Source organism: Hippoglossus stenolepis, chromosome 6 (genome assembly GCF_022539355.2).
Source record: "Hippoglossus stenolepis isolate QCI-W04-F060 chromosome 6, HSTE1.2, whole genome shotgun sequence".
Classification (NCBI taxonomy): Eukaryota; Metazoa; Chordata; class Actinopteri; order Pleuronectiformes; family Pleuronectidae; genus Hippoglossus; species Hippoglossus stenolepis.
This window is the reverse complement of record NC_061488.1, coordinates 25,797,543-25,816,351: the sequence shown is the minus strand read 5'-3', so window position 1 is coordinate 25,816,351 and position 18,809 is coordinate 25,797,543. Positions and strand designations below refer to the sequence as shown.

General features: G+C 41.0%; 1 protein-coding gene across 1 annotated transcript in view; it reads right to left on the bottom strand.

The window, feature by feature from the left end:
* Positions 1–14,294: 14,294 nt before the first annotated feature.
* skia (v-ski avian sarcoma viral oncogene homolog a) overlaps positions 14,295–18,809 on the bottom strand; it is a 73,405-nt gene continuing 68,890 nt past the window's right edge. The window contains exon 7 of the mRNA XM_035160389.2: positions 14,295–17,962. Coding sequence (XP_035016280.1) covers positions 17,774–17,962 — 189 coding nt within the window. The 3' untranslated portion in view covers positions 14,295–17,773. The remainder of the gene's footprint in view (positions 17,963–18,809) is intronic.

The window sequence follows — 18,809 nt, the reverse complement described above, 5'->3', positions numbered from 1 at the left end:
TTTTTCCTTACTCTTGTTGAAGGTTAAGGACACAGGATATTGCACCTTGTTAAGCCCAATGAGACAACTTGTGATTTGTGAATATGGGCTATACCAATACAAATTAATTAGTTGACTGTTTGATTGATTGATTGATTGATTGGGGTTAAATATTCAACTGAAAAATGTAATTTAGTCAGAAAAATATGATGGAAATCATGGTCTCAGAGTCAAATGTGACATCTTCAAATAAAACTAAATTTTTAGCATTTCTTACTCACAACTTCTTCCAATTACTTAAATTACTTGTTTCTGTCTAAATCTTGAAAGTCAAAGTGGACTTCAGTGCAGTAAATGTCCCATTTCCTGGACTGGGTAAATATAGCCAGTAAACCTAATCCAGAAGTGTGTACATGTGAGACTTTTATTTATTTGTGTTTTGGCTGCTCCCACCTTTAAAATTGATTTAGTGTGTATTTCTTTTGGAGAGTTTTTGCTTTCCAGTGTCTAAATGCAGTTCAGCAGGAAGATAATTATGAGGAAACAGTTTAGATTGGGATTCAGATCAGAGGGAGCGGAGTTTGTCAGAGACAGTGAATGGAAGGTTAATTAGACAGTGTGTGCTCATATACGTTTGTGTACTTGTGTGTCTCCTCGTTGCTGTTTAAAGCCATATGCATGTTCAGAGCCCTTGAGTTGAAAATGTATGTTTATGTATGGATGGATGGATGGATGGATGGATGTATATATGTATGTGGGGGCTGTGACTGACTCTCACTTCAGAAATGTTTCTCTGCCTCACTAGGGGAGGTGTGAGTAGAACTCTCTGTGTCTTTCACTTGGAAAGCCTCTGTGCCTTTGATTCATTTTTTAATAGTCCCCTGCAGCACGAGCTCCACGCTGCCTCATACTCTGCCTGGGGTTTTTTTGTTTGTTTTTTTGCTTTTCCTCTCTCTCGTCTCTGCCTCTCCTCATTGAAGTTTTCTTTTTTTTTAATTCAACAGATTTACCACTTCTTTCCTCCTCCCCTTCCTTGTTACTGCCTCTAACACGACGCGTGGTAGCCTCGATAGCACTTTCGCCCCCTGTGTGACGTGTTCATTTCAAACTGAATAGCTAGATCCTCCAAGTCTCGCTCCTGTGTGTTGGAGCTTACAGTATATGCCCCACAGGAGACATGGTATGTAAAGGACAAGAGATCAGTAAAGTATTGGCAGGCGATGCCGTGTTGCCACAATGGCTTCATTTGCGGGCAATGCAAAGATGCCGGCCCATGCTCATGTTCCTCCATGTCCTCCGAGATGGCAAAGACAGAGTAGGAGGAGGAGGGAGGCAGCCAGCCCATCATGTCCCTCTCGTCCTACTTCTTCTTTCGTCGCCCTTCCCCCTTCCTCTCATCCCTCAGTTTTTTTCTCCCACTGTCTTACGCCTACGCCAGTTGTGTTATGTCTCTTCCTGCACAAGCGCCATGCTGTCTTCCCTGCATGTAAACAAACGCACACATGCACAGCACATTATAAGAGCCGTACTGTATGTACACGTGACAGCAGCCCGCTGTGCAGCGCTGCGCTAACGGTCACGTCACGCCAGCTCAGCCTCATCAGTGTGACACTGACGTCCCAGCTTCCTCCCTCAACAACTGACGATTACAACCCCCACCCTGCACCCACTGGAGGCGATGTAGCACCCAGCATGGCCAGTCACCCCACCCCCCCTCCTCTGGGTGCTGTCTAGTCATATTGCCTTGACAGAGCCTCAGCCAGCATCTTCCCTGGGGGAGACTGTGATGCTCTAACCTTTGTTTAGGAATTAAGCGTTGAAAGTGAGCTGAAGCTGTCTTTTTTCTTTCCCTTTTCTCTTCTCTAAAAGCCTTTTTTTCTTTTCCTTCCCTGCTCTGGATTCTCCAGCAGTACCCCCAGGTATTTCCAAGGTTTTTTTTCTTTGTTTTGTTTGTTTTTTTCTTTTTGAAGTCTCCTGTTTACAGGGTTTACTTGGATCACTGCGACAGCCGTGTCTCAAGGGAAGTCCTTCATACGCCAACCGTGCTTGAAAGAGCGCAGGGCGTGGAGGGCTGCTGGCTGCTGCTGGCTGCTCCTACCTTGTAAATTGACTAACCACAGTGGGAATCTGTGGCCTATATACTTCTCAACCCTGCAGTTACACTTTTTTTTGTCACCCTTCCCCAGATGAGCAGTAAGGCCTGTATGAGTCACCCACAGGTGCCCACAGTCTCTCTGAAATCATGCCCACACAGGCCTGGATGAAAGCTTCTGGCGAAGCATCCTGTTCACTCCGTCATGTTGTGTGAGGTTACACCCGTTCCACCATCCACAAGGCCTCTGCTGTGGACCTGTACAAACACTTGTGTTCCCATCTTTGACTGATTTTGGCTGTAGTGGTAATGATTCATGAGCCAGAAACCCAGGGCACCCTTACAGCAGGAATGTTTTCTGTTTTAGTTCACTAAGAACCATAACAGCTGTTGAGCCACAGGACAGCCACACTGATCAACCTGAAGATGTTACTCTTGAACGTAGCTTATGTTGGATTGTCCACAGAATGATACAGGTGATGAAGCAATAACATATTTAAACAGTGTGTATGTGACTGTTGACTATGGCCCTGTACACACCTGGTATTAACATCCGATCCGATCACGAGTGGCCAGCGTTAAGTACGTGTGTCCCCACTCTACATGCAATTTAATGCGTATGTCAATATGTTAGTTAAGACCAAATGATGTTATTTTGACCCATTCTGAGTTTACAGATGTGTCTGAATACACTGTTGATGTGTGTCTGTGTGTTTGCATGAGAGAGAGAGCGCATGGGCACAGATAAGAGTAAAAATAGGTTCAGTTCTTAGTGAAACTGCAGCAGGTCAGAGGACGTCAGCTGAGTAGGAGGTCCTTCACATTGTGCTCACACTGCTAAAAGAATGCGGACATATGTCTCCCAGACCACCTCCCAATGTGGTCTGTTGCGATTAGATCTATATCCGTGATCTAAATCACAAAAACCACATGTTAAAACCATTGGTTGGTAGGCGTGTCTTAGCCCCAGATCCCAGAACTGCATTCTAAAAGCATTTTTTGATTTTACGGGGAGAGACACTTCAGCCTAAACTTAGCGGTGACGTAACACTGGAGCTAGGGTGTTGTTAGCTTAGCTTAGCATAAAGACTGGAAGCAGGGGAAAACGGCATAAACCTAAACATTTCTCTCTTAGTGATCCTGTGTCTTGTGTCTCTAGCAGCGACATTCTGTCAGGGACTGTAAGGTAAGTAGTGTTAAAACAACTACTTTCAAAAACCAATATGTGAGCAATCTCTCATTATATCTGATGTCAGAATAGCAGACATCCTCACTGGCAAATGACTTATTGCAGGAAGTTGCTCACAGCCCAGCTGTTGTCCACCAATACATAGCTCCAGCATCCATCTCTGCAAAACCACAGTCTTTTGCTTTTACATAAATGGGACATGACTAACATTTGGTCCACTCTCACAAAAAAAATGAAGGCTAATTGAAGTAACACTTCGACTGAGGGCTTTTCTTTCTTACCTCTATTCTCGTGGGGGTCCACGCTGAATCACCAAATCACTGAGGCATTTTCAAAAGACCTTGTAAGCACACTGTGCCGATGCCACCCCAGAGTCAATTTGTGAGTCATTTTCAAGTAGCGTGCTTTCGGTGGCCACTCAGCAGTTGGTCTCTCTGTGTTAAACTGACAGCTAGGTGTCAGGCAGCTCGGTGCAGTTCACCTGGAGGAGTCTGCCCGCAGGCCTGCATGAAAGGGCACTGTACCACAGTGTCTGACAGTATGATAATGTCCTAAAGTTTAAAATCAGATAGGTTCAGTCATTGTTTTGGATGGATACCTCAAAGTTTTAGACATTTGATTGTGTTACACTGGTGTGAATCACTGTCATATCCAAATGGACATGTGTGTAAGGAGCTGCCATGTGTTTCATTGTTAGCGGTTTAAGCACCACAGCTCTTTGATCCAACTGTCTCCATCAGGATTCTTCTTCCCCAATAAAACCCCCCACACGTCCCAGGCCGCAGTCATGACCTCCTGAACTCTGAGGAGATGATCGATTTTTACCAAGATCATTTTGAGATGAATCTTGTGCATCAATTTTATGCTAAACACAAACTCTAGGCAGTTTTTGAGAATGTAGTGTGAGAAGGTACAAGTGTGCAAGTTCAGTCTATGAGGTACAAATCCTACACACAATCCTTTACAACACATGTAAAAATAGAAGACAGGACATTGTGTCGCAACAATTTGGAAAATTTTACTGACCACCAGCAGCTAGCTTAGACTCCTGTATGTGGGCGTACCAATGGCTAATGTTAGCAAACCAGCTAAAATACACAAGATGTGAATAAGACAACTGTAAAATTACTTCACATTTCTTCTTTTGTGGCAGAGATCAAGAGCTTCCTTACGGCTCCAGCCTCCAGCTCCAAGATAACACATTCTGGACCAGTGTTTCCAGTGAGTACAAACTGTCTTTTAGGAGGATTAAAGTCAACATACCAGTAATTAGCAAATAATAATAAGGTCTCTACAAAGGGTCATAGAGTCACAAAAGAAACATGGCTTCTTTCTCTTGGGATTGTGAGTGTGCTCAGCAAAAAGCCTGCCAATCTGGGCATCAGCTTTTGAGAAATCCCGGTCACAGACAAACAAAGAAATAGACTGAAGCTGTGACCTAACCTCAGAGCAGAGGCTGTGAACACCAGGAATCAGGGGGGAAATGGCTTTCAACCTAAAAACATTATAGATGGCATTTATACTGCTACTAAGTGGTTTTGCCAAGTGTGTACAAGGGAGGTGGTGGAGCTGGAGGGATACTCTAAAAACTGCAGGATTTTGAAACCAGAAGACCAAGGTTCACATCCTGTGTCCTGTGTGTGGTTGAAGCAGGTTTTATTCTCCTTCCAAACAGCACGTCCAATGTTGGATCGTGGTGGAAACACGTTCCAGCATCGGATTAGCAGGGTCTGAGTTCCTTTATGAATCTGATGATCCGACATTCACACTCCCTTTTCACACCATGATTGCACAGCTTTCCGGAGGTGAAAGAGGAGCCAGGCACTGTACTTCTCTCTCTCTGGCTTTCTTTTTTCCTTTGGTACACAACTATCTGTGCTACTTTGATGTGACTGTCAAGTAGACCGTTCTAAGAACAGGCACTGAAGATGCAGTCGGGATGCGTTGAGATCTGATCCCACAGAGTGTATATACCGCATATACAATATATATTGATTGTATTTAAAGACGCGAAAATGTCAAATCTAAATATCCTGGATACGGGTGCTGCCATCTTGCATTTTTGACAAAATTTAGAGCCAGAGTTTGCATAATATTGATCATGCAGTGGAGCCGCAGTATCAAGGTTACACTGATGCACATGCTGCTGAACCAATCGTGAGTCAGTTTCAGCCAATCATGACGTTTCACACCATTTTTATAGCAGCACTAATTAAAATCAAACTCATCAGAAACATGAACACATAAACATACATAAGTGTCTAAAATTACAGAAATTACTAATTTGACGTATAATTTGTCACAGCCCCCACATACATATATACATCCATCCATCCATACATACATAAACATACATTTTCAACTCAAGGGCTCTGAACATGCATATGGCTTTAAACAGCATTTGACTAATTTGGCAGCCAGCCATCAGGGGGCGATGAGTTGGTTTTACTTTTGGGGAGCTGGCATGTCGTCCGTCTTTATATACAGTTCTCTGCATTTAGCCACATTATTTTAGCAATAAATGGGAATGTGTCCTGACCACTGAAGGATCAACTACTCAACTGAGAAAGTACTTGTTTCCTACTGATCAAACATTTGTTAAATTGCAATAGCTAGTTTTAACCACATCTGAAAGTTTGGAAAACCCCATAAAGATTAATTTTGAGGTTGTTAAACATGTTGGTCTATTGATTTGACTGGAAAACACCAAGGAACAGCCCCAGTCAGTGATTTCTTCTTCTTTCTTCACTAGACTAGGCACAGACAGTGCACTGCTGCCTCTCACTTCTTACAAACTTTCCAAATGGAAAAGATGTTCGTGTTTATTTGCTTTGAGAAGTGAGGCCAGGTCCACTGCCCATCACAGGGCCAACATATAGAGACAAACAACGAATAACTCTCACATTCACACCCACGGTCCATCCTCTGATCATCCTAAACCCCAGTCTGCATGTTTGAAGAGGAAACAGGAGTACGCAGAGTATGCAAACTCCACACAGATAGACCTCGGCCGAACTGGGATTTGACACAATGACCTTCGTGCGAGGCAACCACCGTGCACCACCGTGCCGACTACACTTTTATCAAATTATCTAAAATCAAAGTCCAATTACTTGCTTGTTCAGGAGCTTTTGACTTCATTACAGTCTTCATCAGCAGATGGAGTTATCTCAGTCATGAAACTGTGGATGTTCACACTGAGCACATTCAGAACTTTTTTTATTTGCTCAAATGTTGTTGATGTAAAAACTAAAAGTCATGGACAGGTTGTCCAAAGTGTTAACCATTATCTTCATCAATCAATCATTCAAATTGTATTTGTATAGCCAATATTCACAAATCACAATTTGTCCCATAGGGCTTTAGAGTTTTTTGTGATAAGAACCGATTCCGGTTTTGATGTGCTGAATGTTTCTCCTGTGACCACTTATGATCGGATCTCACTTCCCTGGTCCCTATGCTAATAAACACATACGTAATTTCTGTTAGCAAAGACCAAATTATGTTGTTTTTACTCAGTCAATGTGTGTGTGTGTGTGTGTGTGTGTGTGTGTGTGTGCACTTTGAGGAAGTGCATCCACTCATGTACTCAGAGCTGACCACTTGGGATAAGATCAGTCAGGACAGAGTAGACACTGTGTCTAACTTGCTCACAAGTTTACCATATCGATGGTTAAATTGTGTCACTACTCGTTTCCACTGCCCCTGTTTGACAATAAACATTTGATTACAGCAAGTTTGTACTTATGATGAAAGTAGATTTAAGATTTATTTTATTTTATGGTGGCTGGTGAGACTGGAGGCTTTATGAAACCCAATAAAGAAAGAAAGAAAGAAAGAAAGAAACACACAACAACAATGATCCCATAATCCTGTATTAGGATTGAAAGCATTTACATGTCCATCCATCCATCCCCTATATGCAGACGTCAGGCTGTTTCAGCTCTGCGCCCACAGTGGTTTATCCTTGAGGTGGGGAGAACCCATCTTATTGGCTCTGTCCCAGTGACATCCTGCAGGGTTTACAGCGATGGCAGCTGATGTGGTATGTGGATCTGCTGGATTGACAGGCAGAGTGCCTGAGACGCTGATCACGTTTGTCAAGCAGAGATGCTAAAATGCTGCAGCAACCCATAAATATTGAACCTGCCTAGGGGCCAATGACCTGCACCGGCTGACTGTGGCCTTGCTGGCAAACCAAGTGGTTGTGTGTGGATGTTAGAGAGAGATGAGTCCATTAGGCTGCAGGGGAGTGTCCATTTAGAAGGAGAAATGTGGGGGGAGTCAAGACCATTGTATTTGGTGAGTTTTTCTAGGTGGAATAATATGTTAATAAACAGCATCAACACATGTATCACTTTCTCATTTGCCTTATGTTACACTGGGCATTTTACAAAAAAAGTACTGTCCACTGATCATACGATCACTTTTCTCATCCATCAGTGTCCATCATGCTATCAACAAAAGTCAACAAAATCATTAACACATAGCACTTTATTAGGAACAGTAATACTGGGTAGTTCTACCCTCAAAACCAGATGCCGGAAACTTTCCTTTGACATTCTGCTCCATGTTGACATGACGGCATTATCATCTCTGCCGATTTGTCAGCACACACCCATGCTGTCATTCTCCTGTTCTACCACATCTCAAAGGTTCTTCTGGGTTCAAAGGAGAAGAGGTCACTGAAGTTCCCTTCACTCAAAATCAAGTTCACAAAACCTGTTTGACACGACTTTTGCTTTCCTTCCTGCTGAAATTAGAACCTTATACCCATCCCATTTTTATGAAAGCCTTCTAAGTTTAAACAAAATCATTAAAGACATATATATCATATTAACCTCTCTAATGGGATGGCTGGAACTTCTCTTTGGTGAAATGATGTTCCTCTGAAGACCATGAACGTCAGTCCATCTAAAAGGTTCAATTAAACGTCTTCGGCCAACAGTGGCCGCGGATTAACCGCAGGATATGTCAGAGGACAATATACCATGAACATAGAAAATGACAATGCTTCAATTCAAGTGAAATTATATTTTTATAGCAGTATGAACAACATGTCCAACCTTGAGGTAAAGAGTCTACTACTCAATTCAGTTTTAGCGCAAAAGTGCTTTGAGTGGTCATCAAGACTAGAAAAGCGCTATACAAATACAAACCATATACCATTATAACATACATTATCTCAAGGCACTCTACATGCTGAGGTTGAGACCTTATAAAATTACAGAGAAATCCAATAGTTCCTACAACAAGCAGCACTGACGACTGTGGAGAGAAAAAAACTCCCTCATTAACTGGAGGAAACCTCTGGAACCAGACTCAGTGTGGGCGAACATCTACCTCGATTGGTTGGGGTGAGTGGCGAAAAATGGGGGAGAGAGGAGAGGTGGCTGGAAAAGAGAAAAAATATCCAAAGCGTCAAGACTGCATTTGCTAAGTAGGGTTTGGTTATATCAAAACCCATCAAAATCATTATTATTAATGTTGAAATAGTAAATCCTTATTGTGTTATTGCTGTGTAGGGTGACATTATGCTGTAGGGGTGTTCTTGTTTTTATGTCCACCCTTTCATACATAATAATAATCATGCATCTTTGCTGCTTTGTGCCAAAAAGAAGTGCAAGCATGTCTGAAAAAGCCTGCCCCGCCGTTCATAAAAAAGAAAAATCCTGGAACTGTACTAAATGAATTAAACATGACTTAGTAATTGACTGTACATTATAAAACAGCAGGAGACACGGATGCAGCGTATAAGACTGAGAGCTGCAGAGAGACTCCAGAGACTAATGAGCTAACTGCGGGGCGTTCTTCCTCATGTGACTGCTGTAATTGGGTCAGTCAATAGCCCTGTGTGGTGCTGCTGCTGGGTTAGAGGAGCTGAGCGCTGTCTGACAGGCCGGCCCACACCGCTCTGACGATTTGGGCCACAGCAGCAGCAGCAGCCAGAGAGCGGCCTGCGCTTACTGTATGGGTGGAGCCATGATCGGACACTGGGGGAGGAGCGAGACAGCATATCCTGAGTTATGTGAAGAAAATCATCTCCATAATCCTACTGCAGTTGTGTTTTGCTCTTAGCACTCTTTAGATGTACTTTTATATGGGTTAATCATTTCATCCCAACTCTTACCCAGGGCATTTTTTTTTTTTAATTAATAATTTTAACAAATATACATCAGTTTTAGTCAAACTAATTTTACTTATTTTATAAACCAACTACTTATTTTTTTTCAACCATGAATTTGTAATTTTTTGTTAATTTTTTGGTCTAGTTTAGCCCAGCCAGAAATCATGTTGCGGGGTGGTCATAGAGTAAGAAGTACTTTAACTTGGACCATTTGGTAAATCCCTGGTACAGGCACCGGCACAAAATCATAACACTTGGAAGGCATGTTAACAGCCTGGCACTCGCCGATAACCATGAGCCCCTGCACCATCACATGTGGCTGGAAGACACCAGCACAGCAGGGTCAACATTAAATTAAATGTTCAGACAACAGAGCACATATGGGGAAAAATCAATGAGCCAGTTGGACACAACAGTAAAACAGCCAGGGTCAGTGGCCCAATAAACACACAGAGACACAGATTTAGGCAATTGTGTTTCAGGGAAAGTGTGAGGAAAGTTCAGTCTGTGTGTCGCCCCTGATGTTCTGATACCTGCTTTTATTTTATGAATGACATTAACTATAAAATATGAATTGCCGATAAACGAGGTAGGATGAACACAAAGTTGTCTAACTTCACTCTGCACCATAGACTGTTTCTAAAAAGCTCTGCACCCAAACAATAAAAAGTGACAGTGTATTGTAGAACTGTTTGAGGAGGACTCGCTTATGACAAGGAATAAATCTGAAGTAGCTACAGAGCATATCAAAGAAACACTCAAATTATAATGTACATGTATAATTCACAATATGGAAAGAGGAGATAAAACAGAGATCGTTAAGAGCCTTTCATCTTTCTGAGACAAACTGTGATTTGTGAATATGGGCTCTACAGATAAAATTTGATTTATTGATGAATTGATAATAATTCCAAAAATCTCTGTCTGTCACAGATCTGTGGTCTGACTGCAGCCCTGTTTTGAAATAAAATAGAAGCTGTTATTTTTCAGTTTCTAGCATTGTCTTTTTTGTTTGGAATTTATGGTCTACATACTCAGAATGCAGAGCCTGTGCCAGCTTCTTTTTGTCTTTCATTTGTCTTTTGGAGAGCTGCAGGTTTGCTATCAACCAGAAACCTCTGAAACCTTTCTTCTACATTAGCTTCATCTCCCTGGATCCTGAGGAGGCTACAGCTAACCTATGCTGCGCACACACGGCCATATAAAGTGTGTGTGTGTGTGTGTGTGTGTGTGTGTGTGTGTGTGTGTGTGTGTGTGTGTGTGTGTGTGTGTGTGAGCGTGCGTGCGTGCGTGCATGTGTGTGTGTATACACACTAATGAATGTTTACATCAAATGCTGCTAGGCTGAGTGGGCGTTAACTTGGGACCTACAGTACATTCCTTTCTAGTTAAGTGTTTGCAGCTCATCTTTTCCGTTTTACTGTTTTCACAGTAATTATGGAGGTTTCTCCAGCAGCTGCTCTAAATCATATCTGTGTACATAAACCGGATGAGAGGGTGAAACACGCACAGTGTTTAGTGTTGTTTTGTTACGCTGAGAGCTGGCCTCTGCACTGCACTCACAACTCATTCTTTGTTTCACCTGAGAGGAGTCTCTAACATGAATGACTGTGACTGAGTGACTGACAGGAATACCATTGTTCAGCTACAGGCCGCGTGACTGTTCGATGAATGACAAATCGGGAGTTTCCCCACTGACTGCTCCTCGTCACGAAAATGGTTCTAATCGTATTACATTAGCCAGCGACATTTTGAGCAGGATGCCACTAGTTTCCATTGAAAGTAGTTTTCAGTTTTCAACTGCGTCCACGTTTCACCACGAACAGTCCAGCCACACTGTCATCCCTAATATTCTTACAGTCCATCTTTAATCAATTTAAATTTTGTCTGTCTTTGTCTGTCTCAGTGTCTTTATTTTCTTTTATGTAACGCTCTTAATGCTCTAATTAAGAATTAAGCCTGAAAAGCTGAAATTAACTTCCATCCTTTTTTTCATCGTCTTCTCAACCCATGCAGTCATAAGCTGCTTTCAGACATGAACTGAACTCTGGAGATCCTCCAGACTTTTTCCGCAGGGGCTGTTTGTGTGAACACAAATGTGAGAGTGAGAGCATCTGGAGTTTCTGTGGACTTTTACACAACAGGAGTTCCTCTGAGTGGGTGTGTAAATGACGTTTCTTAGAAAAAATAAAAAAAACAAAAAGGAAAACAAATATCTCAGCATGAAAAAGCGCTGTCATACACATAAAAGACCGAAATGTCAAGAGACCTTTTTGTGATAAAAGCCGACATCATTGTTGACGTGCTTTAAACAAAATCATGTGATCTCCGCAGTTGACTTTATACGTTACAGGAAGCCTCTGCCTGCTGCACCACCTGAATCCTCCTGAGATTTCTGTATTGTTGTGAAGTCGTCTGAGCAGAGAATCTCCTCTCATGTGTGAGAGGCAAACTCTGGAGAAAGTCCGGACCCAATTCTCCAGACATTCTCCCCACAGGTCATGTCTGAAAACGACTAGTTGTATGTTCAAACTCTCTCCCAATCATAGATTTACCATCATAATACATGCTGTGCTGTCAGGACTCAACTCAAGATGAATCAACTGCCCATACAGAACTTTTTACCATAATCTTCATGTATTCATTATGGGTTTGTAAGTTGTTTCTGAAACATCTTTTTTGTTAAAAATCCTCTTTACGTCCGCGATCGGAGCGATTAACAGAAAAGTCCGCTTCAAGCAGTTGTCAGTGCGCGTTCATGGGTTTTTGGGGAGTAGCTTTGATGAGAGGACCAATGGGAGGGGGTGGGATGTATCAGTTGCATTTTTCCAGACTGTAGAATTACCAACCCTAGCTTTAAGTCTAAGGAAATTAAAGTGTCAAAGTGTCACCTGTATGATACACATATTGGATTGAGACGAATATGTCACCACTTCTTCAGTGATTGATGAATGATTTATTGATTTGTGTTGCTTACAAATTAAATCTTACAACATCTGTCCATCACTCACCAGCTCCGCCGCTGAAACCCTGATCCGTGCATTCATCACATTCAGAATGGACCATTCCAATAGCATCCTCTATGTTACATCTTCTAAACGTCAGTCCATCCAGAAGTCTGTTCCTTTCCGCTCACCCACACCTGCTCCTGTGACCACATCGCCCCTATCCTCCAGAACCTCCACTCAGCACATCCAATTCAAAATCCTCCTCCTCACTTCGCCAACCAGGCACCTTCCTACCTCACACACGTGCTCCACTACTACATCCCCTCACGCAGCCCCCAACACAGGACTAGGCATCAGACCTGGGCTGCCAGAGCACGGACCCACCCACTCTCAAATCTCTTCTCAAAGCTCCCCTCTGCAGAACTGCTTTCAATATATGACAATGTTGTATGTATGTATTATGTTTATATGTATATAAATTCTATGTTGGGTTCAGGCATCAATGTAGTGACAACCAAAGTTTTTTGAGTTCCTATACTAATAAAATGTATTATTGTTATTATTATTGTTACCATTTTCAAACTAGTTGAATTAAAAAGCTTTGTCACGTCTGAGAAGATCAACCAGGTTTATCTCATAATGTACTTAAAGATTATACGTGGGCATTTACCAGGAAGGGAGGCTGTAAGGACATCATCTTGTTGCATTATGGGTATTGTATTATCCAGTGTTTTGGCGGTTGGCCCATGTGGGTGACTTAAAGCTTCTGCAGCTTTGTGGTCGTATTTTAATGCACCTCTCGCAACTCTTCAAATTTTTCAAAGTAAGATTTAGGTGAAAAGAATATTAGCAGAAATTGAAAATAAAATAATCCTAGTGATGTTTTCACTAGTGTGTGATCATCTCAATTGTTGTTTTCTTTACCCAAGAATGAGCCTTTTATATTTAAATACTTTATATTTACATCGGGAGCGGGTCCTCTCTACGGAGGCCGCCATGTTTTTTACAGAAGCCCAGACTGGACAAATTAAACACCTTTTGAGTTTTTATGACAACTGAAGGTTACCACAGGTTCTCTTTCATCTTTGGAAGGGGAGGATGAGGTGAGGGGTATTCAGCTGCAACATGCAACTTCACCACTAGATGTCACTAAATTCTACACACTGAACCTTTAAAACAGAATTCATATTTCTGTAGCCCATAAACAGCGTAACTTAAGGCACAGCATATCCAGTACATTTTCTCTTGCAGAGCTCTGTACTTCAGTTTGAAGTACTTGTACTTTACCTGAGTGCTTAATTTTATGGTTCTTTATATATATCAGTGGGAACTATTTTGGCTTGAGATCCTTTGAAATGAAGTATGTATGGTCATAGATTGTGAGATTATCAGTTTGTTAGACTCTTTGATGACATATACATAAGCAGGCAGAGTGTTTTTTTATATACAATATCAAAATAGTAGTCAACAATTATATCCTCTCCTAATAAAAACATATTTTATATGATTAGTATTAATACTGATATTACTGATTATACTAGTATTACTATTATTTACACTAGGTTCTGCTGAGAACTACATTATATCCATGATTTCCTAAAGATGGAACTTGAGGACATGTTTTAAGTATGACACTACACTGAACATGTTGAATAAGCTACATTTTATTATATCGGGATGAAACAAAATTAATCAAGATATATATTTTAAGTTTAGTGTACATATTTTTTAAATGGATTGTGCTTTATTGTTGTTTCTCTATTTTATATTTTATGTTGTTTAAAAATTATTTAAAAAATATGTAGGGTTTAAAAACACATCAAAATCAGATTTAAACATGTAACATTTAAAAGGGCTCAGAATCCATTGTCTCAGTCTATTTAACAGGAGCAGAACAGATGAATTAATGAGTGAGGTGAATTAAAAGAGGCAGCAATAACAAGAAACTGTGACAGTGGATCTGGACAAACAACTTTATTTCTGGTAATGCATCTATACACTGTACATTCAGTCACTGTAGTATATAAGCATAGCTATTTTCAAACATAATCTCATAAAGTCCTTTACTTTACAATATAGTCCGTGTCGTGAGAGAAGGGGAAGGGTGATGATGGAGAGATGAGGACAAAGGTGTGAAAAGATGAGGGAAACAAGGGATATAGATAAACAAGCCAAGCTTTTTTCCATACTGTATATGTGGTATTAATAAATGGGAAAGCTTACATTTACCTCTTAGATAAAAATATTTCTAGAATTGTAAGGTTTATATAGTATTAGCAGCAGCACAGGGCTAAAAAGATACATGAGGGTTAGGGAGAAACAATCAGAAAGTGGCGTAGTCATGTGTGTGTGTGTGTATGTGTGTGTGTGTGACCCATAGCACAGGTCGGCTATCTGATACTAAACATACTGTTAAAAATATATATGAACTGGTGAAAAAAAGTCATTCAATATAAAGACTCTACAGTAAAAAATGAAAAGAAATGGGTTAACATGTTTATGTAGGGAATATTCTCTTACGCACTGCATTTACTGTTTTTGAAACATCTCAGTTAAAACACAAATTCCAAAAAAAAACAAAAAAAAAACAAGACAGTTATTGTAAGAAAAGATTTCTTTTTGAAAAAGGAAACACCATGTACATATATTATACAATATTGTAAAGAAAAAAATATTTACATTTGAAAATCCTTATTCAAATCTTCACACTGGCTAGTAGTTGTCTATTAATATGGACTGTTATTGCTGCTTTGCTGTCCATTATTTAGCAAAATGATTCTCCTTTAGAAAACAAGACGTTGTTAAACTGCTTTTTTCTTTTTGTGTGGGAGAGTGAAGAGCCAATGTCATTATTGTCTCCCTTATTTTGTAGAAAACCATGAGTAAAGTAAACTACACATTGGCTATCAATTCTTTTGAGTGTAAAAACAACTACAAAATGTACCAATTTGAGGTCTGCCAAAGTGACAGACGCAGTGTCGTCCTCTGAGCAACATCGGTAATGTTGAATAAGAAATGGGCCTTCGACATAATGCCCTCTTTATTATACTTGACAGGTCCGCCCCTGGACAAGTCAGCAAACTGGGAACAAACAGTTAAGTCTTTATGTACAACCCAAAGTAACAATTCACCGAAGCAAGTGGCTTTTAAAGATGTTCTATAAAAATTGTTTGAACATGCATATCATTGATTTCAAATTAATTTTAAAAAAGCACTCATTCAGGGAAAAAACCCTCAAGCATCTAGCCTTTGTTCAATTGTTCTCTGCATTGAAAAAGAAAAAAATGTGTAAACTGGTTGGTTTTAGGAATACTGAAAAAAGAGCTGCTGAGCGAGGGAGGGTCATTTAATTTGAAAACCTGCAAACAGGAAGTTGATGAGAGGCCCCGCCCCAACAGCTTCATCATCAGTTTTTCTTACTCTGGAAACCTTTCGCCCACATCCAGGCACTTGAGGTTGTCCAGCATTGCATTTCTTTTTTTTTCATGTCTTTAGTTTTTTGCAAGTGTGAAGTTTTTCTTTTCTTAAAAAAACATTTGCAACAGTTTGTTGCTTTTTTAATTTCTTCTTCCTCTTGTAAATAAGATAAATTGCTTTATGTTGCATAACACAAAAAACCCTTACATGTACAGTATCAAATGCCCAATAACCGACTATATGTATGGCAAACTTTCTCAAAGTTCATGCATAAAGAAAATATGAGTTTTCTATTGAAAAAAGTGAACATAACAGACGAGCAATAAAATATCTCCACGTTTAAAAAACATCAACAACCAAAGAAAAATTAGCATTAACACAATGTACATTCTGATTGCATTGTACCCACTGTGAGGAGGCGGAGTCATGGTCTCTGCCTTTTGGATTGAATCTGATTTGAATCTTTGACCATGTGATTTCTGTTCAGGCTCCAATAAAAACTCAACACGGTGTCGTACAGTAAGTTGTTAATGAACTTTTTTTTGTCAAACTTGTTACATGTTTTAACTGGGTGCTGAAGCGACAGTTGTGTCATTATATTACAAAAACGGGAGAGTGTGTCGACAAAAACTTTCAAACAATCCCAGACTGCATCAGCAAGCAACAGGTAGAGCCTTTTTTTCTTTATTTACAATACTTTGCCTTAAGAAAACAGATTTTTTATTTGAGATGCAAATAATCAACAAAATGCTTACTGGATTTATATGGTAGCAGTCACGATAAGATGATGCTTTCAAAGTAAGATTGAAGACAATAGTGGGAGTACAATGCATTAAAACAGTATTTCTGTTATGACAAAGTGCGACTTATTATTGTAAAGGAAAAAGGAAAAGAACATATATTTATATTTACATACCTTAATTTAATTAAAATGAACATTTTGTGGTTCTTGCTAAGGACGCCCCACCTGAGTCCACTATGATTTCATACATGATGGAGCCAACTGGAGTAAAAACATGCCAGTTGTGACTTGATGTGAAAACCGCTGAGATGGAGACTGTTGGATATTGTTATTGATCATCCGAACAAAGTGCTCACTAAAAAAAGGTGCCTTTACCATGGCATGTTTTTATTACCAGTATCTAATCCAGGGTTCGATGCAAAGAGAGAAACATATTGATTCAACTTTAACTTCACACTCGATGCTTTTCCCCCTCAGTTGGCGGCGATGGCTTCCTGAAAAACCGACAAAACCACGGTGGCACTGTGGAGAGTTCAACTGCTTGTTTCGTTCATCTTCGAATGAGTTTGTATCTTTTATATTTTCAAACTCCATGAGCACAGAGAAACAAAGTAACTGTCTATCTTTTTCTTTACATATCGCTATGTAGTCTCTTAAATAGCTTATAATGTCTTCAAAATCCTCCTCATCCCTCACCATGACGGGAACGGCCATGGAGACTTTTTCGGGTACTGCCGGTTGAGTGTGAGCGCTGCCCTCCAGGCTGCACTGCTGTAACACCTCGAAACAGCTGTGTAGCTCTAATATAAGATGATCGTCTTTCAGCATTATTTATCACGGATGTGTGTCCAGTCTCACTTCATTCTCTGTCAGAGAAAATCCAGGCACAACCACGTTTTGTGCTATACATGTGTCATGTAATCCTTGAGATACAGTTATTTTTAACGTTCTGTGAGTGTGGAAGGTGCAAGTCAGTGCTTGATTTAGAAACACATGCTTCCATGTTGCAGAAATGTACTTTGCTGTTTTCAGTCATTCTCCAAAGGAAACATTCACTTGACTGTTCATGGGCATGGACACGGGTCCTCGTCTTATCTCTCCGTCTCTGGTCAGAGGGCGAGAGTCTTTGAGTTTTGTGTTCTGGAGGGCGAGCGTGATGGACAGTGGGGTGATGCAGTTGGCCCAGGACTCCTGGGTATGGTCGTGGTCTGACGAGCAGATGAAGTTGGGGATCATGGCAAGAGGGGTGAATGGTTGGGCTGTGAGTTTAGCTGCTTGGTTACTTGTCCGCCAGTGTGTCCATGGGCGTCCCATCCTTGTCACTGTTGGTTTTGGGCCAGAGCTGCTGCTGTAGCTCCTTTACAACCCTCTCCAGGTGCTCCCTGGCCTCCCGCTCATGCAGCAGGTCGGCTCGGAGCTGCTCGCGGTCGGCCTCAGCGTGCTGCAGCTTCATCTGGAGGTCCTCGATCTGGTAAACACATGGCAGGAAACAGATGAAGTCATGCAACAGAACAGATCTAACTCCAGGACGGTTTGGAGAAGAATGATCCAACCACTCTTCTAAACAACCATCTTCCATACACAGCTCAAAGAACTATATCATTCAAGTGGCTGTTGGCACACTATAGAGTCCTACAGCCCTCCCACCAGTGTCCAGGGTTTCCTACTGCAGGCCTGATGCCATGTTCACATGACACAGGTAGTTAACTGTGTAATAATGTTTGTGTTAAATTCAATCTAAAATTAAAACAGTGCACTTTAGATTTTACTGTGGATGCAGACCCTCGCAACAAGGGTACAAGTCTCTTGCGTGATCCAATTACATGAATATTCCTGAGTCAGAATTTTGGATGTGGTATCAAGCTGGTGCCTTGAAACAGGTGGCTGTTTTAGTCAAATTCATTTTGAGAGGACAATGGTAACTGACAAGAAGATTCAGAAAACATCAAAAACATCTTGACGACAGCTGTCTGAGGGCGACTGCAGTCTCTGCAGGAGGCACACAGATGCAGTTGGAGAGCATAACCTCCCTCTTGTTTTGTCTAATCTGCATTTCCCATGGTGCCTGAGGGAAGTCGACGTCTCTTCCTGTTTCCTTTCAGTGGGGGACTTACACGTCTGTGCACTTGGAGCTACACCCATTTATTTTTGACTGTGGAAGAGGAAATGTGTTTTTTTTCTTGCCTTCTCCTCTGCTGACCTTGAGAGTATTTAAGGGAGTGAAACACTGCAATTACTCTGAGGGTGTTGTCTAGACTTTGCACACATTGGACTGTTAGTGTCTGCCTCCACGCATGGCCTTGTCTTGTTTCATT